Source organism: Micromys minutus, assembly GCF_963924665.1.
Source record: "Micromys minutus genome assembly, chromosome: 22".
In the NCBI taxonomy this organism is placed as follows: Eukaryota; Metazoa; Chordata; class Mammalia; order Rodentia; family Muridae; genus Micromys; species Micromys minutus.
In genome coordinates this window covers 37,779,874-37,802,270 of record NC_137957.1, presented here as the reverse complement: position 1 = coordinate 37,802,270, position 22,397 = coordinate 37,779,874, and the positions used below count along the sequence as shown (strand labels likewise).

The window sequence follows — 22,397 nt, the reverse complement described above, 5'->3', positions numbered from 1 at the left end:
CCGTAGCATGTTGCAGGGTCTATGGTTTTAATATTCCCACTTTAGCCGGTGATTCAAGCTACCAGATTTAAAGATGGGAGATACTGAAGACGAAGCTTAGACACCCACACACTAGGCAAGGACACTGCCAGTGAGCTACATGCTTGGCCCCTCATGCTTTACATCAGGAGATCAGATGTGCTAGAAGTGTGAACTTCCTATCCTTTGCAGAGTCTAACCACCTTCACCGACCACCAGGTACAAGCACCGCTCTCTGTGGTCAGAGCCTGGATGTGGGTCAGAGTCTCTTGGGAGCTCTCGATGATCTCCTGACTCTGAGACCCCAATAGGGAAGTGGTCCAGAAACAGATACTTCTATATGAGCATCATTGGTGATTCTGATCTAACCTTCCCGGCTCCCTGCTGGGCTCTGCGGAACACTGCAGACATCAGTCCTAGCCCTGAGGTCAGCCACCTTTACTTCTACCCAGGAATAAAAGTCTGAGCTGAACAACCACCTGTAACATAATCTCCTCACTGAGTTAGCTGTACCTCCTGCATAAAACGTGCAGTTTTCTCCTTCCGAGAAAGATGTTTGGCATAGGACTTGGTTTTGTAAAGGAAAATCAGTGAAAGAAGTTCCAAGATGTCTGTTGTTCTGTGTCATCATTTCAGAATAATTATCTGGAAATTCCAACCACCAAACTTCTTATTCATAGGATATATATACATATATATAGTGTTTGTGTGTGTGTGTGTGTGTGTGTGTGTGTGTGTGTGTGATTTATGATAAACCTAGCTTAACACCACACCAACATTTCCTTTGGTTCTATCTTGACCTATTTTGGAACTAAATAGCGTTGAACTACTGTAGTTGTCCAGTACTGTGCTTGCACTGAAAAAAATCCTTGAATCCAGGTCCTCTCAAATTTTCTACTTCCCCTCATCTTTTCAGCACTAAAGGATTTATTGAGTGTTATGTGGGCATGGACTATTGACAGCCATCCTAGGATGCTTCTGTACAAACTTTCCTCCCTTTCATGGAGCATGTTTAAAAACAGATGTTTGAAAACATGCCTTGCCGAACAAAGTTAGCTCTTCTTAGGACACACCCAGTTAGATCCTTTATAAAAACTTTTTTTTTTAAATGTCAAGAAACACACTTCTAACCATGGTGTCCTCTTTCTCAATATAGATAGCAAAGCAGCAGCCAGAAAACAATGCATCATACCAAAGTATCGACCTCTAGGACGGCTGGCATACCCTTCCTTCATCCCAAGGGGCCAGAATAAATGCAACCAATTGCCTTTTAGGAGCAAGTGAATAAAAATAAACTTGGTCTCTTTGCTCCAACCCCTAAACCAAGTGTTTACCAAGATCCTATCTGGCTCCTTAGTTACGGTTACCTACACTAGAGAGTTTGTCATCTAAACAGCTTAGCCCCCACACCCTTGCCTCCTCCCACACTCTTCCTCCTGGCTTAGGCCAAAAGAACTCTGTGCACAGAAGCAATGCCTTGGGTGGGTGGCCATTTTCGGTCCTTCAGTGTCTACTTACATAGCGTGTTCATAGGATAAAGCCTACATATTTCTCTTCATGTGAATCTCCTGCTCTTGTATGCTGGAGTCTTGGCTATCCATTTGCTTACAGGTAAAAATTTTACATTAATGAAATCCAGAATGCCTTAGCATAAAACACTTAGGAACCTGAGGCATCCTCCGTTTTCAACTCTTGAGCCTATATCCAGGACACTGTTTCTCAGGTGACAGCAAAGTCTCCAGGGACAGTAACCCCCTGGTGGACCCTTCCTTCCCAAGTACACTTTGGCAAAGCCACATAAGTTCATTTTATGGCATATGAACAACACAAGCATCTCTGTTTTATTCCAGAAGCAAGTGCGGATGAGTCCAGTGAAGAACCAAAATGAAGTAACTGTTTTTGAAAAGCAAACTTTAAATAGAACCAGAAGCGTGGCAACTTTTTATTTTTAATCCCAAAAGTAAAACTGGGGGGGGGGGGTAAAAAAGATGCAAAAAATAGGAAAAAATATATAGCATAATATAATAATCATACTATGGTAATTCTTTTAAAAGATTAAGTAACATTTATATTCTCCCTATAAGAACCATTACAAAGTGATGAATAAAAGTCAGTAAAGACTGGGTGGAACACACCTTAATTCCAGTACTGGGAGGCAGGAGCAGGAAGATCAAGGCCAGCCTGGGTTGCTCGGAGAGAGCCTATCTCAAGAAAAAAGATGGAGCTAAAGTTATGCAGGCTCATACCGTTGGTCAGAGGCAATCCTGGGTTCTGAACCCAGGTCTCTCCAACTGTAAAGACCTAGATGCAATTAATGAACTACAAAATTCTAAGGAATTCTACTCTATACCATGAGCTATTTGAAAACAAAGTATATAGTTATAGTTAAAGTTATAATTATAGTTATTAAATACATAACAATATATTATTAAAAATATATAATTGTATAACTATAAATTTATACTCATTACATATTATATAGTTCTATATTTATTATATATATATAATTCTCTATATTTTTTAGAGACAAGAGTCATTGTAAAGGATTTTTTTTTCAAAGTCTAGAATTTGGTGCTGCATAGGGCTCTGCTTCCTGATAAACAGCCAGATAAAATTTGAACCTAAAAAGCTGCCATTTTCCTAAGTCGGAGCTTCTCAGCCTTCCTAATGCTGCAGTTAGAACACAGTTCGCCATGTTGTGGTGACCTCCAACCATCAAATTATTTTCCTTACTACTTTTTCCTTACTTACTCCATAAATAACTTTGCTACTGTTATAATCATAATTTAAAGAACTGATACACCGCCTATCTGATATGTGACCCTGTGAAAGGGTCCTTCCACCCTCCCAGAAGTCGAGACCCACAGGTTGAAAACCACTGTCCTAAGCATCTTACTACAAAAGATACAGAAGTGGAGAGAGTTCCAGACAGGCCAAAAGAAACAAACGGGGGGGGGGGGGGGGCGGGGAAGAAAGGCAGGAGTGAGCCTGCGTATGTGTGAGAGAGGGTAAACACATTCGAATAACTAGGAAACTTCCCAGAGAGGAGATCGAAAGTTTCTATAGATACCCAGGAAGGGGAGAGGAATGCAGAGTAGCAATCTTAGGACAAGTTATTGCCCCACAACAAAGAGGAATAATTAGAGATAATTACATGCAAGAAAAGGAATTTCAGATTGATGAATGTGGGAAAAAATTGCTTCCAGTGAAAGGCATTATTTGGAGTGGAGAATGTCTCCTGCAGAGTTGTAAAATTTTTTTATCACAAATAATAAATAACAGAACTGAACTAAGTGAAGCATTAAGTGTAAGAAATAGCTGTGCCCAAGTGACTCAGCATAATGGATTGTGCTTTGACCATGTCAGTTTGCTACGGGCTTGTTGTAGGTCTTTTTTGCTTTATCTTTCTGTTTCTAGTGTCTCTATGTTTCATTCAACAGCGCTAAGAAACTACCAAAGCCTATAAAAGAAGTAGTGTGCTCCTTTGAGGGCTTCACCAAAACAGAAAATCATTACATACTTACAGAAAGGTTCATTCATTCATTCACTCATTCAACAAAGGCTGAGTTGCCAAAGGATATTGGCTTTAGACAGACCTAGGCTTTAATGGATGTCCTTCTTACCTTCTAAGCTTCCCACTGTGCTATAGAGATGACTGTGAGGCAGTGAAAGACTACTGAAGACCAAAGACTACCAGTCATTAAGAAATACTAGATAACACAATTGTCTTAGTCAGAGTTTCTATTCCTGCACACACATCATGACCAAGTAGCAAGCTGGGGAGGAAAGGGTTTATTCGGCTTACACTTCCACGTTGCTGTTCATCACCAAAGGAAGTCAAGACTGAAGCTCACTTAGGGCAGGATCCTGGAGGGAGGAGCTGATGCAGAGACCATGGAGGGATGTTACTTACTGGCTTGCTCACCTTGCTTTCTTATAGAATCCAGGTCTACCAGCCCAGGGATGGCTCCACCCACAATGGGCTGGGCCCTCCCCCTTGATCACTACTTGAAAAAATGCCTTACAGCTGGATCTCATGGAGGTATTTTTTCAATTGAGGCTCCTTTCTCTGTGATAACTTCAGCTTCTGTCAAGTTGACAAAACCAGCCGGTATTTCAAAAATCCAACCTAGAGCCCTAGAACTCTTTCCAGGAAACCAAAGTTCGCTTCCTACTACCAACATTGCTGCTCACAGCCATGGAACTCCTGCTCCAGGAGATATGATAGCCTCTTCTGGGCCCTGTGGGCAACTGCACATGTAGCACACGTACACACGTACACACACACAAACACACACCACAAATGAAAACAAATTTTAAAAAAGAAAGGAAGAAAAAAAAATCTTACATACTGAATACATGCTACATGCCATCTTCTTCTGCTCATTCTGTAGAAAACAAAATGGAGCCTCTGCCCCGATAGGAAATTTCATGCGAAGGTGTTAGGAAAGAAACATGCCATTGCCATGCCAGATTCTAGGCCAGACTCACCATATCTATCCTGAGAAAAGATCTAAGGCGTGTGCTGTCAGTAGGAAACAGGGCTTCTCTCTCAAGAAAGAGGGTTTGTTCAAGATGGCCCCGCTCCTCAGGGTGACTGGCTAGTTGCTGAGTAGACTGGAAATGCAGGGAGGACGGCAGGTGGTATTTCTTCTCAAAGCATGAGACAGACAATAAATATAACTGTGATGTATGCCAGATTCTTCAGAGTCAAGCAACATACATAAAATCCCATCTGCAAGTTTCCTAGTAAATTGAATCCACCTATATATTCAGAAGTACTTTCTCTGGTTTAAGAAGTCACAAACCCAGATTATAGGGTTGTTTTCTTTATTTTTTTTTAAACCATGTAAGATCTCTTAGATAGCTCCAGGAATAAATAGAAACTGGCATGGTTACAGTTGGTAAACAGGAAAAAAAATCACACACACACACACACACACACACAAATAGAGCCACTGTCCCAGATTAAAAATAAAAGCCATGACGTCAGTATTTACATTGTGCATTTAAAGTTTTACCAGAGGCGGATAGGAAATATACTAAATTACCTTCCATACTCTCTAAGACATTGAATAAAAGTGTATCTTTCATGTGATGGCTTTTCCTATGCCACATGGGACAGCTAACTCACGAGAGAATACATTCCAGTCAATTAAAGGCAAATGTTCATTTGGATTCTCACTGAGCTTATTCCCACACGATTTGGTTTGAAAAACAGTATTTCTGCCATGCACGGTGAATATTGTAGAGTTGTCAGCCGAATAAAATGTATTTATCACTTCAAGGGGCATTAGGTAAAACATTCCTAAGGCGCTATCTTGCCTTTCACAGGGTGAGAGATCCTTACTTTGAGTTTCATAGCTATCCATCTGCCCAAAAAACTGGTTGTTTTCGTAGCTGTTCGCCTACTATCAAAGGACATACCCTAAAATGGAAGCAGTAAACAGCAGCCCTCAGAAAAATAGAAGGCTTCTTTCATCTACTTCACACTTAATACATTAGTAACAGCTTATATGAACGACCTCCTCTCTGTTTGGAACTGTGTCCCCAAATCATCCCCTTAGCCTCAGCGGACAGCTGCCAGCTCCTGAAATGTCTTTGCTATCAAAAAAAAAAAAAAAAAAAAAAAAAAAAAAAATCCCCCGTCAAAAGTTGGGTAGGGCCTTGGCCTTTCCAGGAGAAAACAATACAGGGAGCCTGGGAGGCGCTGCACTGAGGAGGGCGTGGTCACAGGACCTCGGTGAAAGGTCCCCAAGCAGCCACTTCTTTCCCAGCTGAGGGCCTTGAACTTTTGAGTGCTGTTTTTAGAAACACTAAATCAGGAACAAATACGTTTAGGGTATTTTGCTCTCGGTGTATCTTTTGCCTGCAGAACAGCAAAAAGGGAGGGAACTACCAGGTAACGCTAAAGAGCCCGGTCTGGGTGCACTTCTGTGGCGATTTTGGTGTCGTGGGTCAATCACAGCATCGACACCCAGATAGGGGCTGTAGTTCCTCTGAAGGTGGGAAACCTAGGTTGTCTCGGACAACCCCCATCACCACCACTAACACCTTAACTATCCATCTAAAAGAAAAAAAAAGGTAACCATAGGGTTCTTGGCTCTTGTTACTGGCATTTGTGTTCTTAAGTTCACATAGCTGAGCAACTTTGACTCCTGCCCCGCATTTCATTACAAGCTCACTCTCTATAAGCAGCAGGACCATAAATCACACCCTACTTTCCCCTCCTACTCTGATTTACTACATGGGTGATAGGTTGATGTTTTCATCCAAGGAAAGGACCGTGTAACCAAAGAAGAAAGGTATGCTACTATTTTGCCACCACATTCCTCCCAAGGGCAAGGTAGAGACACTAACTAGAAAGCCAGTTGGATCGTTTATACCCTTAAAACATATATCAATATATATGTGCCATGAGGTGGTTACTAGTTTTCCCTCTGTATTCTCATACTCTATGGACTAACTTGATCATAACGCTCACTGCCTTTGGCCATGTCTTTCCTTCACTTGAGAGACGTAATGCTTAGTGATTTCTCTCACATCTCTGGTTCCTAGCAGTTCATCTTGATGAGAAAGTTCAGGAACTCCTTGTTGAAAGTGTGAGTCAATAGATGGGTGAGTGGTTGGATGTGTGGATGGATATAGGTGGGTGAGTAGAGAGATGGATGGATGAATGGATGGATGGGTGGGTGGGTGGGTGGGTGGATGGATGGGTGGATGGGTGGGTGGGTGGATGGGTGGGTGAGTGGGTGGATGGGTGGGTGGGTGGATGGGTGGGTGTGTGGGTGGATGGATGGATGGATGGTTGGTTGGATGGATGGATGGATGGATGGATGGATGGTTGGATGGATGGATGGATGGATGGATGGATGGATGGATGGATGGATGGGTAGGTAGATGGATGTGTGGGTGGGTGGGTGGGTGGGTGGGTGGGTGGGTGGATGGATGGATGATGGGTGGGTGGGTGGGTGGGTGGATGGTGAATAGGTGGGTGGATGGATGGATGGATGGATGGATGGATGGATGGGTGGGTGGGTGGATAATGGTAGATAATGAGCAAGCAGGTAGGTGGACAGGTGGATGGATGGATATGTGGATGGATATAGGTGGGTGAGTAGAGAGATGGATGGATGGGTGGGTGGATGGATGGATGGATGCATGGGTTGATGGATGGGTGGGTGGGTTGAGAGATGGATGGATGGATGGATGGGTGGATGGATGGATGGGTGGATAGATGGGTGGATGGATGGATGGGTGGATGGATGGATGGATGGATGGATGGATGGGTGGGTGGGTGGGTGGATGGATGGATGAATGGATGGATGAGGATTGATGGGTAGCAAACAAGGAGGTGGATAGGTGGATGGATATCAAGCATCTCAAAATATACATTAGCCAGAAGATAAAAATCAATTATTTATTGATTATTTGGCACCACAAATTTCTGAATTTCTAAAAGCATACATTATTTTGCTCACTTGTATTGTTCATCTCACTTGATTAATGAGAATATTGAGACTCAAGGAAATGGATTTTATAAAGGCTTATAAGGACTAAGCCTCATAGCCAGGACCTGAATCCATCCAATGTGACTCCTGAGTTTGTTCCTTGTCACATTTATTATATTTCCTCCGTCTCATTTTCTATTTTTCTAAGAGATCTTACGGGCAGATTTCCAAATCACTGCATTTATTATCAGCTCCTGTGGCTGGAATAAATGTTTAACTTTGAATACACAATGCTCTTTGAAAATGTGTTCATCCACTATTTCATGAACAGTTGTACTTCCTCCCAGAAAATCCTTCGGAGACGCTGCGTATCCTATCCCTTTCCTGGAAACGTTTCAAAGAGGTGCTGCCCGCTAGAGATGTATTCCTACAGACACATACTGTAGGCAGAATTTGTATCTCACTTAACAATGATCGAAATGTATTGCTTGAATGGGGGTTGTGGATTTCGCTCAGTGGTGGAGTATTTGCCCAGCAACACAAGGCCCTGGGTTCAATCCTCAGCTCTGGGGGAAAAAAATCGTCCTTCAAAAGAAACTGTCAGGGCATCTTCTGCTTAAAACTTTTGTGCTATTACTTTATACTTTTTTTTTTCAGTAGAGCATACCCCCAATCAATAAGTCACTACTAAAAATAAATCACGTGTATTATGAGAGTATGGTTACGGCTCAGTGAAATGGCTCCGCTGGCGAAAGTCGCCCCTGCCAAGCCCAATAACCTAAATTAAATGCCTGGAACCCACTTAAAGGTAGGAGGAAAAAAATTACCAACTCCAGGAAGTTGTACACACCCACACAACACACAGTGATGATAATAACTAGAAGATATTATGTAATCTTCACGATTGAGGCTCATGTCTCATGCCAAGCAGAGGTCAAGGACTTGAATAATTCTGTCTGTCAAAACTTCAACAGTCTCAGAAAGATAAATATAGCACTTCCCTCTCTCATTTGAGGTTTCTAAATTTTATTTGGACACAAAATAAAAGTATCTGTGCATATGACATGAAACTTCCCAGAGGAATAAAGAATTAATGGGGGGTAAGAAAGCAGGAGTACATAGAGAGGGTTCTGGAGGGACAGTGTGCTCCAAGTGCATTGTGCATTATATACTTGTGTGGTCATATATTATGCAGCCTGGTAGAATCACTATGAATGTATAATGATAGAAATGTAATAAAATAAAATAAAATAAATGCAGGAAAAGTAAATGCTTGAGTTGAACAGAAAAAGAACAATCAGCCAGGCAGTGATGTCACACAGCGTTAATCCCAGCACTCCAGAGGCAGAAGGGTCTCTTTGGATTCAAGGCCAGCCTGGTCTAGAGTGAGTTCCAAGACAGCCAGGGCTACACAGAGAAATCCTGTCCTGAAAAAAATCAAAAGAAGAATCAGTACAAAATATATGCTAGGAACTCAGAACAAAAACATAACTCACAAACAGGCTCTCCCCAACCCCAACAATTTAAAAAAATAAAAATGTGCCCTTGAGAAAAAGAAATTCAAATTCTGTGTCAGTTACGGACAGCCGTCAAATTTCAAGAGGAGGTGTGCATGGCACCCCCACTTTGCAGTCGGAGAAGGCGTGAGTGAAGGATGCTGGGGCCTCCTGCCTGCAGCTAGTTCTTCATGGTTTCTCACCGGCTTTTCTGTCCCGTTATTATGGGAAAAATCACATTGACGGGAATCCATTAGCACGTGTTCTTCTCTGGCCATTCCTGACGTGTGCATCAGTTTTAAAACATAAGGTCCTACTGAGAGGTCAACTCCTAGACAGACTTTTATTTTATTATTATCTTTTCTTTTTTCTGTGACTGGAAAAGCTGTGAGTGGGGTCCCACGGGTGGGAGGCCTACAGCATCTGCCTCCGGTCCCCGTCTGCTGTGGCTACTGTTAAGAACTGATTTAAGTGAGAGACAGCATCTGTCAGTTTAATCATCTAGTTTGATTCTTTTATAGATGGCTTTATTTAGTGTCATGTCTGTGCTGTTTCATACATGTTATCTCCACGGGCTCATGTATACACTCTACATTGGTTAGTTAAAAACAAGTAATAAAACCAGGTGACCAGCAAGATAGTTCACCAGGAAAAGCCACTTGCTGGGCTAGCCCTGAAACCTCCATTTGATCCACATAAGGATGGAAGGAAAGAGCTGGCCGTACAAAGCTGTCCTCTGACCTCTACACATGTGCCGTGTCAGGCACACACCTATGCATCATAACAACGCATATACCATATGTGCATACTTATAATACCTACATTTACATATATTATATGTATACAACCCAGTAATAAAAAGAAATTAACTTTAAGAACAAGTGGTAGTCAGTAGTGATTTGATGTCTTAAGAGAGAATCCTGGAAGATCCTCACAATCAATCAAACTTGGAAAAATTTGGATGCTTAATAAAGACATAGCAATACATAACTGCATTCAACTTAAATGACACTGTTATCACAAGAAACTCAGTCTTTTAAAGATCTTTTCTGTATTACATAAGTCCCTTTATATTGAAATAGTTATTATTTTCCATTTTTCATTAATTGATTATTTATTCACTTTACATCCCCTATAACAGTCCCATTCCCTCCTCTCTTCTCAGTCCCACCCTCACAAATCTCTTCCCCCTGCCACTCCCTCCTCTTCTAATCAGAGAAGAGGAAGCCCCTCTTGGGTGCCATCTACCCTGGGGCATCTAGTTTCACTGAGGCCCAACCATACTGTCCAGTTAGGGGAACAGAATCCAATTGTGGGCAACAGAATCAGAGATAGCCATCCCCACGCCCTCCCCCGCTCCAATTGCTAGGGGACCCACATGAAGACCAACTAGCACATCTGCTACAGATGTATATGGGAACTGTATCTTCAGTCCCTGTGAGCACTCAATCCTAACTCTTACCCTTCCACAAGACTTCCCCAGCTCCATCTGATGTGTGGCTGTGGGTCTCTGCATCTGTTTCCATCCACTGCTGAATGGAGACTCTCAGAAGACAGAAATTCTGGGCTCCTGTCTGCCAGCATAGCAGAGTATCATTAACAGTGGTCAGGGGTTGGCTCTCTCCCATGGTATGGGTCTCAAGTTGGGCCAGTCATTGGTTGGCTGTTCCTTCAGTCTCTGCTCCATCTTTATCTCTGTGCATCTTGTAGGCAGGACGAATTTGGGGTCGGTTTTGTGGATGGGTTGATGTCCCCCTCCCTCTACTGGAAGTCCTGCCTGGCTACTTCAGGAGGTGGTCACTTCAGGCTCCATATCCTCTCTGTTAGGAGTCTCAGGTAGCAACACCCCCACTATTGTGCATATGGTGTGGTGTGTGTGTGTGTGCACACGTGAGAGCACCATGGTACATATGAGGGAAGTCAGAGGACAAATGTTCAAGAGTTGGTTTTCTCCCTCTGCCATGAGGTTTACATGTTGATATTTTCCCCCTGGGGCCATCTCACCAGCTCATAAACTGTGAGTCTTTTCAAAGGGCAAAGATTATCTAGTTCAACTTAGATCCCTAAGCAGTCTGCTTAGTACTTGCATAGTAGCTGTTCATTAAATGTTTGTTGACTGAACGGACACACAGTTGTCTCTTTTGCCATTTGCAAAGCATGTTTTGTCATTGCATTTTAATTTGATTTAGTGAGTTTTCTATCTGAAATTTATAATTAAATAAACATTATAGGTAATAGATGTGATTCTCCAAAGTGGGGGGATGGAAAACGCCATTGTTTCTAATGTAAAATAAAATGCTACCAATGCAGTAAGAAGTGCTCTCTTAAAGCAACCAAAGGTTTTAAAAAAAAAAAAAAAAAAAAAAAAGATCAATTACCTCCGTTGTGCGACCTATAGATGCTCATCCGTCCCTTGTCTCTTCTGTCCTAGCATGTTCCTGCCACCCAGTTGGATCGGCGATCCTTCCTTTCAGCTCAGCAACCTTCTGCGACCCCAGCAATGGTGACTGCCCTTGCAAACCTGGGGTGGCAGGGCCACAATGTGACAGATGCATGGTGGGATACTGGGGCTTCGGGGACTACGGCTGCAGACCATGTGATTGTGCAGGGAGCTGCGACCCACTCACGGGAGACTGTATCAGCAGGTGGGTGTGCGTGCCTCTTGCTCTTCCAGTAGCTCAAGCTTTGGGGGATTGGGAGGTGACTGTATGCCATTAAGTAGTGTGCACACAGCTGCTCATAACTTAAAGCAAAAAAAAATTTTTTTTCAGTTTGAAGAATCAAAAATTTGGTCTTGTGATTTGGGCGGGGGATGGTGATCACCTAATTCATTTTGCAAAACAACTTATTTTGCACAGTAACCTCATAACACAGCACTGTTAGCAGCCAGTGAAAGCAAGAAATAGACAAATAGGAAGGTTTGCGTCTATGTGACAAGATTCATTTCTACTTGGTTTCCAAGACCTCTCTGACTAAGTTTGCTGCTGTGCTCTGTCCTGTTAGTAACGCTGACATAGACTGGTACCACGAAGTCCCCGCCTTTCACTCTCTGCACAATAAGAGTGAGCCGAGCTGGGAGTGGGAAGATGAACAGGGATTCTCCGCACTTCGACACTCAGGTGAGACACACGGGCGAGACACACGGACCGCCACCGTTTTTTCCGGGTCTCGGCTTGAGCGGTAGTGATTGTGTCAAATCAGGGGGCAGCATTTTGAATCTTCTGAAGGGCATCCTTTAGTTCTGAGTTTTAACAAATAAATGTCCAGGCACCAGAGATGCGAAAGTAAAAGAACAGTTGAGAATTATTTTAATGGGCTATTGTTTTTATGATCTGACATTTTTATATATAAATATATAATAAATATATGTATTTAATATATAATTTTCTATATTTAAAGTTTACACATGTGATATATTAAAATGTTGTATGATGTATAAATCTTTGTATATTATACATAAATTTAGTTATATATATCATATAAACATTTGTATGCTGTAATTTTATATTAAGATACATAGCAGGGAAAATATGTAGAACATCACAGTAGAAAATTCAAAGCTCCCAGTGTTGCCCATTTACCTAGTTTTGCAAATTGCAAATTAAAACCCAAGGCCGTGGTTTTAGTTTTCAATCTTCCTTTCATTATCACAGAGAACAGAACCCACTCTGGGTCTTTAAAAAGTGCCTCATGGTGGTTCATTCTCAGTTCCTGTTACCCCGTAGGTCTGAACTCCTGACCACAGCTACATGAGTCTGAAATCAGAACCAAAGGATCTATGATCTCTGCCCCACTTCCCGACTGCACACTCCACCATCTCTTACCCACAGAGGTTGTTTTCTGACACAGCCTGTATCTGGTTTATTTTATCCTTTTCCTAACATGGCTGTGTTTAAACTAAGGTGGGGCTGAGGAGATGACTCACTCAATAAATGCTGCACAGCAAGCGTATGTCTCCATTGTACGACAAACTTTTCCTGGGGGGACATAACATACAGTTCTATTCACCCGATAGGAAACCCAGACAAGCCAAAGTATGGATACCACCAAAGTCCAACTTGGTGAACCAATGAATTTTATTGGGATTACTTACTGGAGTATGGGTGAGGAGTCACTTAGAGAAGCAGAAATGACTCAAAGACATCTGTATCATCAAAGCCCACCCCAACATGGGTGACAGCTCACAAAATCTGGAACAACTAGGGTACACTGCATAGCCAGGAGGTAGCTCAACAGGTTGAAGAGTGTCCTGTCAGGGTTCTTCAGTAAGTATACCCTTCTTCTGGGCAGCTCAGTGGGTTCCTGCTTCTTTCAGGCAGCTGGTCAGATCTCTGCAGCTTTTCTACTCTGAGAGTCTTCGTAGCACCTCTGCTCACCTGAAAGTCTTCCTTACATCTGCTTCCTCAACAGAGGACCACTCTCAAAGAGTGGCCAAGTGAATCTGGTCAGTTTCAGGAACTTCCTGAAGCTGTTTTGAGTTGTTTATCTTCTTCCTGAGGGAACTTCCCTGCAGGATAGATTGTTTCAATCTACGAGGAAACTGTTACACAGTAATTTCTCAGAACAAGCATGAAAACAAAATAAACAAAACAAAAAAAACTATTAAGGCACATAACTTTAATCCTAGCTCTTGGGGGAAGGGAAAGAAGGTCAGAGAAGAGGACACCTGGCAAACTCCACGTTTAGTGAGAGGAACTCTGTGTCAAGCAATAAAGTACAACTAAGAAGACACTTGACATTCACTCTAGCCTCTACCACACACATGCATCCCACACACATACACATAGATACCCTAAAATGCACACATGTATACTGATAAATAATCAAGTAAGTAAAGATACAAATGTATTTGAGTGTGAATTAACAAAACTGTGTTACTTGACTATAATATTTTCCAAACATTTTATTATTTTCAGTCATACAGAGAAATTTAGAATTGTCATTTAATTTAATCTACATTTTAAATAATGAAGGAAACATTCTTTTAACATTTTCTTAGAGAACCTATAGCCCAAGACCAAGAATTATGGTATGTGATTTTCGTTTTGCAAAAGACTTTTTTTTTCTATAATAACGTTCATTTAATTGTTTTTTAAAGATTCAAGGCAGACATGATAACACAAGCTTTTAACCCCATCATTTGGGTGACAGAGGCAGGAGGATGTCTGTGAGGTCAGAGCCAGGTTAGTCTATGTAGCAAGTTCCAGGACATTCAGGGCTACATGGAGAAACACTGTCTCAACAACAACAAAGTCCAGGAACCAAAATGTGAGAGTCACTGTTATTTGCTATTCTGTTTTTCTCACTAAACATAATATCATAATAATTTCCCCAATGGTCTCATTTTGACTTATAATAGAAAGAAGGTGGGAACTATAGATATAACTGTCTTATTTATTTGTGTTTGAGACAAAGTCTAATTGTATAGGCCAAGTAGGTGGAGAATCAGCTCTGAACCCCTGTCTCTGCCTCCCAAGTGCTGGAATTACAGAAACACACCGTGCTTGGCTCTCGTATTTATCTTTTTAGGCATTTGAGAAAGAAGACAAATATTTATCATTATTTTTGGCCTTCATGGTATTTAGTCTGTATTTTATCACTTTAGCCACTCTGAAAGCTGTCTTCTACTTTGCTACAAGAATGACTTCTAATCTGTAACTGCTTGCTGGACCAAATCTGTAATAATCAGGTCATTTGGACTCCAGGACATCCACTAAACCCATTGTGCATGTTATCAAGGAGCTGGCAGCTTGCCCAGTGAGCACATAAAGTGTCCCACAGCTGTCAGGCCTAGAATGTCCCCAGGGAGCCTCTGGGAACCATCTGGATGAGTTCCTGAGGGAGGAAGACAGCCCTGCTTTAACATTCCCCTTGGGTGTAGCTCAGCTCCTGAGTCTCTTTCTTCAACAAAAACTAGTTTCTAAAGCACTTTAAAAGCCCACTCGTCCTCCAGTCAAGCTGCCTACCTGTCTATCAATCTCTGTAAGCACCATTAAATGCCTTTTCAGCTAGAAAGCCATGAAGCAGCATGCTAAAACTTGGTTTCTAAAATCAAGTACTGACAAAAATATATTCATATAGTTTTATGCCAAAACGCTTTTAAAAATCTGTACATGTATCTCTCTTTTTTTAAAATTAAGTTGTAAGAAAAAATATATATCGACTTAGAAAAAAAATTGGTGTCTGTCACAAAGTCCCTCTTCCTCTCTCTCTCTCTCTCTCTCTCTCTCTCTCTCTCTCTCTCTCTCTCTCCTCCCTCCCTCCCTTTCTCAGTCTCTCACCTTCTTCAGTGCAAGAGACAAAACCCTGAGCCATGTACATGCTAGGTAAAGAGTTCTGCAGCTGAGCTCACTCCTGCCCTCTAATCTGCCATTTCTACCATTTGTGAGGTTAGAAAATACCAGATGTGAACTCTGACTTTCCGGATGACAAACCTGGCTTTAACTAGTACCAGAAAACTGTGAGCAATGTTCATCTTTTAAAATGTTCCAGCCACCTACTGTAACCAAACAGGTCTTTTTCATTTCCAGATTTCCTAAGTCCTGACAAACCCAAAAATATCGTGCTCGGAGCTGGGCTCTCAGGATCCGTCCAGGCTGGGCGTGAACTCCTGGGAAACAGTCCCTTGGGCTCAGCTTTCTGAGTAGCTGAGACAACAACATAAATTCCCCCACAGAACCCAGCTTGACCAATGCATGTTAATGCTTGAACTCTTAAGCATGTGAAGAAAGGGTATTGTCAGACAGCCAAAGACAGACCTTCAAATGACAGACTTGTGTGTGCCCCCAGAAGGACTAACAAGAGAGCTTTGTAGTGAGCAATGGTGTACCCATTCACTCGTAGCTCCATTAGGTTTTACGGCAGCATAGCAGCTAGCACACGCCTTGCTTTAATGCAGCTTTCCTAGGCCGTGGGCCAGCCACTTCAGATGAGTCCCTCTGCTGTGTTTAGATGACAGGCGAATCACAGCAGCATGCTGGAGGCACCTTTAACTTCTCTTTCCCACTGTTGAAATCCACTTGGGATCTGACACTTGCAAATTTGTGTGCTTTTTGCTGGGGCATGGGCTGCTGTAGCTGATGTGCCAGCGCGTTCTAAGCCACTTGGGTTGGCACATCGTTTTGTTGATCATCCCTGATTCACTCCATCCTCCTTATTGTAGACCACCAATCATTTTTCCTCTTCCCTGAGACTTCTGGGTTAATGCGAGTCACTTTTGCTAAGGAACCTACCCTTCCTCACTCATTCTAGAAACCAATCCAATATCTCTCTGTCTCTGGAACCTAAGTGTTGCCCTAGTCTTCATTAGGGTTTTATTTCTGTGAAGAGACACCATGACCAAAGCAACTCTTAGAAACAGAAACATTTAATTGGGGCTGGCTTATAGTTTCAGAGGTTCAGTCTATTATCATCATGGTGGGCAGCCTGGCAGCATGCATGCAGACCTGATGCCAGAGTTGTTGAGAGTTCCACATCTTGATATGAAGGCAGCCAGGAGACTGTCTTTCACACCCGGCGGAGCCTGAACATAGGAGGAGGCCTCAAAGCCCGAATACACAGTGATTCACTTTCTCCAACAAGGCCACACCTCCTCACAGTGCCATACTCTATGGTCAAGCATTCAAGCACATGAAACTATGGAGGCCAAACCACCACACATCAGTGGTGACTAAGTCTACGTATGATAAAGTGCATGACTCGAGAGGCAAAGCTGGAAGAGAGATTACCCACAACAACTCAGGCACCTAGGTCTGTTTCTCAACACCTCTGCTGCCCCACTGATTGTTGCTCTTACTGAGGTCTGATTTCAGCGGCTTCTTCCTTCCGAGAGCTATCACTCTATGTCCCTTAGAGCAACAAACTAGACAGACAGGTTGCCTTTAAAACTCTAAGTTTGGAATGTCCCCCTAATGTTCCTGTTTCTGTTAGTGATATCGCAGTCCTCGGTCATTAACTGAGAACTTGATTTTTATGGCGTTCATTTTTGTTCGGAGGTGTTTGAAAAGTCATCTCTGGGGCCTGGAAGTCTCTCTCAATTGCCAGTTCTAGTAGATGAGTTCCACGGCTGGAAGGAACTACCCTATCTCTTTGTAAAAGATTATTTCTAGATCTCTCTTCATCCGTGAAGAATTTTTTTGTCTTCCCAAACGTGGGACCCTCCCACCTGAGCATGTTGGACTTCTATCATAGACCACTTAGTCACTTTTTATACACACCTTTTGACTTGCCAAATTGCAAGACTTAGGCAAGAGTCATATCTTGCTCAGACTTTTGTGTTCTGAAGGATATCACCACGCCTAGCATGTCATATGGTATTCAGTTATCTCCAACAGACTACCAAGTATTGTAGTTGACTTTCCTTGACATTTTAATTAACTGAATATTTTGTATACTTAGTTGCTTTTCTATAGGTTTATACTCTCCGCTGTTCTTTTTTATTAACATTGAGTGTTAACAATAGACTGTATTTAGTATGACATCACTGTGTCGATGGAATTTGATGTTGATTTTATCTTCCATATTTTACTCCAGTTGGTATTTTATTAGACAATAATTGCATTTAGAGGGAGACTTTACTTCTATTAAATTATTTTCATGACTATGTAATACATCTACACGTTATATGAATCAGTGAAGGAATAAATTGTTGCATAGATTTGCACCTTGTAATAATACAATTTTCCATTTACTTTATGCAGGTAAATGTGAATGTAAGGAACAAGTGTTAGGAAACCCCAAGGCTTTCTGTGCGATGAAGTATTCATATGGTGAGTTTGAATCCTTGAAACTTGTGTATTTTCTATTCAGACTGGGTACAGTGGTTTCTAAGAAAACTAGATACCTGGCTGATGTAATTCCATAATGCATTAGATGCTTGGGCAATGGTCAGAAGGCTGTTTATGAGGCATTAATTAAAACTGGTGGTGGCATAGGCTTTTAATCCCAGCACTCAGGAGGCAGAGGCCCATGGATCCCTATGTGTTTGAGGCCAGCCTCGTCTACAGATAGAGTTTCAGGACAGCCAGAACTCTGTCTCAAAAACAAAACAAAAGATTGGTGATTTACCTAGGTCTGTTTCCCAGTACCTCTAAACATTCTTCTCCATTCAAATGCCAAAAAATATATAGCATATAGGAGGGGGAAAATAGTGTTTCTCTAGACAATGACTTTACCATCTTCAAATTCTAAATGGCTCTGTAATCATAGTGTATTTCACGGTGTAGCAGTAAATTAGTTAACTTGTTTGGCTCCTAGCAAGTTGTATACACACTGCACCTGCCTGAGAGCTCTCTAGATTCTCTAATGAAGGACACACACACACACACACACACACACACACACACACACAGTTCCCAGTTTACACATAGTAGCTCAAGGAGGGGAAGCATTTGTTCTCTGCCATACTGTCATACACAGACAACCAAAGAAGTATAATAGAGTCAGACTCTAAATAAAAACCAGGACAATAGTTCTATTTCCTACTTATTCTCCCTCTGTACATTTGATGTGTCATTAGACATTTTTGTTTTGAGATTTTTTTTTCTTTCTGAGACAGGGTTTCTCTGTGTAGCTCTGGCTGTCCTGGAACTCAGTCTGTAGACCAGGCTGGTCTTGAACTCACAGAGATCTGCCTGCCTCTGCCTCCCAAGTGCTGGGATTAAGGTGGATGCCACCATGCCTGGCTCAGCTGAATATACTTAAAATTGTATTTGCATTGAGTAGGCAATAGTTAATGTCTTTTCAGTGTCATGATATTGGAGCAGGCAATGTTGAAATTTCCATAGAAAGAGAAAATATAAATGAGATTTAATGACTGCAAAAGTAAATGACCCTCGTGATCTTACAAGCAGATTTTCATATCCTGATTTTCATCAATCTTCCCTTTCATCACACTTGGAAAAGACTATTCAAATAGTTCCAGTTTCCAAAGAAAACAAGAAATCTGTCTGCTTTTTTTTTTTTTTTTTTAATGTTTGGAATTATGTCATTACAGTGTTAAAAATCAAGATTTTATCAGCTCATGATAAAGGCTCCCATGCTGAGGTCAATGTGAAGATTAAGAAAGTCTTACTGTCTACCAAACTTAAGATCTTACGAGGCAAGAGAACACTCTATCCAGAGTCCTGGACTAACAGAGGCTGCACCTGTCCAATCCTCAATCCAGGTGAGCACTAGTTAGTCTTAACCCATCCTGTGACTTTGTCTCTGCACACTGGCTGTCTTACATTCCATGCTCCAAACCAAACCTCCATGAAAGCATCTCTCCTTTTACCTTATGAACACTGGGTAAAATCCAAAATGAACTTTTTGAACTAACATTAAAATATACAAAAAAATTAAAATCTCCTCCATGTGTTCCATAAAAGTATTTTAAAATTTAGCGATATAATACTTTCTATCCTGAAAGAAAAGCCTCAGATTGACTCCAGGTGCCTGCTGCGTGAACAGCGCTTTCATGGGCTTATCTACCACTTTGTGTGTTATTTGAAAGCTAGGTCCTATTACAGGAGAACCTGTTCCCGAAGGAAGCGCCCATCTGTGCAAATAACTCCGAAACTGATTATGCTCTTCATGAGAAGCATCTGTTTCTGCTGGATAGAGAACAACTCTCAAGGGTTCTCCGGGCTGCTTCCCGTGGGGAGCCAGGGAAAGAAAGGATTTAAGTACAATCTTAGTGAGACTTGGAATGGCGGGAGATATGATTTGAACCTTAAGAATATCGCAGAGATGGTGGTGATAGTGGTCATAGGTGAGTTCCTAAGACCCCTTAGGAGTCCAAACTTCCATGACCCCATGGAGATAGCCCTCTGGTAGTGATACTCTGAGAATGTAGGGCCAGCTGAGAGAGGGTTCTCCCATAATAACCTTCCATTGGGATGTTTAAGAACTCGGCTAATGATACCAAAAACTGTATCCTACATGTAAATGCCCACCTCATGGATGAGGTCCGCAGCTACTTCTCACCTCCCTTGCTAATTTGAAAGCAGGATTTAGCTTTCTTCTCATAGTGCCTTCCATGCCCATTCAGCATCCACACTCAAATAATACTAACGTAATGGTTAATAACAGGTTCTAGAAAAACAAATCCTCCTAAAAAAGCCTTCCCTCTTCCTGCCTTTTGTGATTTCCTGTGTATGCAGTTACCATCTGTGTTGTTGGACACAGCCGAGACAGGTGCATCGTTTATGTTCTGGTTCTAATTTACTATTAGGGAATCCCTTATGAGCCAGGAAACCACAGTTATGTTAATAAGAGCTCCTAATTAACAAATAAAAAGAAACAGATAACAGCAAAACTACAAATGAAATATCCCTTTAATCTGAATTTAAACAGTGATTTAAAAAAAAAAAAAGCTTTCTCAAGTTAACTAATATTTCTGTGCTTTCATCCCTCTGATGTTTACTTCACTTAATTCCATTTAAATTTCAATAAGATAGAAGGAAAACTTTCTTAATTGTAAAAATAAGTAGTTCCAAAGAATAAATAAGAATATTGGATTTTTTAATACAGGGAACAAAGAGTCATTCATTTAAATTCTGTTTTCCAATGAGCTGTACTTAAGGGCTCTTATGAGCAATTTTCTATTATCTTGGCAAAAGGGGAGAAAAGAGAGAGGGAGGGAGATGAATCCAGCTTTGCAGGATGACATTAAAAACAAAGAGTCAGCCCTGTGCGCTACCCTCCAGGAAGTGAGCTCTATTTCCTACTGAGGTCTGTGCCAGTGTCAGAGAACCGGCAGAGTTCATCACAATTGAAAACATGAGCACAATTATTCAAGGAATTCTTGAAAACATGTTTACTTGCTTTGAAGAAAAATCTGGAAGCTGCCAAAGCAAAACCAGGCACTGTTTTTGTTTGCTTTTGTTTTTCCACTTTTACAAGTCCAATGCCTAGAACCAAAGAAGTCTGATAAGGAAACTCTGAAACCTTAAGCCTCAACTTGTCTCCCCAGCTGCCTTTGAAAAGGAGCTTTGTAAGCACACGTCTTTAATCCCAGCACTCGGGAGGCAGAGGCAGGTGGATCTCTGAGTTCAAGGCCAGCCTGGTCTACAGAGTGAGTTCCAGGACAACCAGGGCTACACAGATCCAAAAGTGGGAGGCGGGGGGTGAGGAAGGAAGGAAGGAAGGAAAGAAGAGAAGAGAGAGAGAGTTCTACTGTCCACCCTGCAGCCTTGTCCTCTGTGACACCAAAGTATACTTCCTTTTCTTCCTAGATAAAAAACTGTGTGCCCTCAAACATATAAGAAAGCAGACATCAAACTGTAAAGACAGACAAATTAAATATAAGTGCAGCTGGAGAGATGGCTCAGTGGTTAAGATCAATGACTGCTCTTCCAGAGGTCCTGAGCTCAATTCCCAGCAGCCACATGGTGCCTCACAACCATCTGTAATGGGATCTGATGCCCTTTCTGGCTATCATAAACACAAAGCACTCATATATAAAATACATAAATAAATCCTTAATATGAATATATTATATATATACATACACACACATGCTACTAAGAGATGTAAATGAAGGCACTGTGTGTTATGGTTTAATGGTACTTTATTCTTTATTCAGTATCATTTATATCAGTTATCTATCAATACAGTAAATTCCTGTACTATTTGTTCTATTTGGGGCTTTAAAGTAACTTAAAATACTGGTCTTGATCTCCAATTCTTTTTTTTTTTTCTTTTTCCTTTTTTTTTGTATTTTTAAACACATATTTGTATTTTATGTGTATGCATGTTTTACCTGTGTGCATGTCTGTGTACCATGTCTATGCGGTGCATAGAGGCTGGAAGAGGGTGTCAGGTCTCCTGGGATTGGAGTTACAAATGGTTGTAAACTGTCGTGTTGGTGCTGGGAATTGAACCAGGGTCCCTCCATGAGAACAGCCACTGCTCTTAACCACTGAGTCATCATCTCACAAGTCCTGAAGTTCTGATAGATTTGTAAATGTTTATTATATTTGTAAAAAGAGAACTTTATTATTTAGGTATTAGACAAAGCAATACACACACACACACACACACACACACACATTAGGTTTTACTACAGATTGAACCTAGGTCATTGTGCACAGCCATACACGCGTCCTAACTCTGAACTATATCTACAGTCCTTTTACTTTAAGACGAGGTCTTGCTAAATTGCCCAGGTGACCCCAGACTTGAGATCCTCTTGCCTTAGTTTTCCAAGTAGCCATAATAACTGGGGTTACAGTCATGTGTCACTACATTTAAACTGATATTTACTTGAATTTTAACACCCAGTGTTTTCATTAAAACTTTTAAAGTATACAGCTTTTTTGTCTTAGAAAGTTACAGGCATAATTGTTTTCCTAATCCTATCATTTATAAAACTGTTTCTGGATGTCACAATTGACACCATGTGGGACACCAACATTTTCTTAATATGTGAAGAGACAGACAGGGCTATCTC

The 22,397-nt window shown here is 41.5% G+C and overlaps 1 protein-coding gene across 1 annotated transcript in view; it reads left to right on the top strand.

Moving 5' to 3' along the window:
- NTN4 (netrin 4) overlaps positions 1–22,397 on the top strand; it is a 103,799-nt gene that overhangs the window by 78,847 nt on the left and 2,555 nt on the right. The window contains exons 6-9 of the mRNA XM_080935338.1: positions 11,397–11,610; positions 11,969–12,084; positions 17,665–17,733; positions 18,960–19,130. Of these exons, the coding sequence (XP_080791464.1) occupies positions 11,397–11,610; positions 11,969–12,084; positions 17,665–17,733; positions 18,960–19,130 (570 nt within the window). The remainder of the gene's footprint in view (positions 1–11,396; positions 11,611–11,968; positions 12,085–17,664; positions 17,734–18,959; positions 19,131–22,397) is intronic.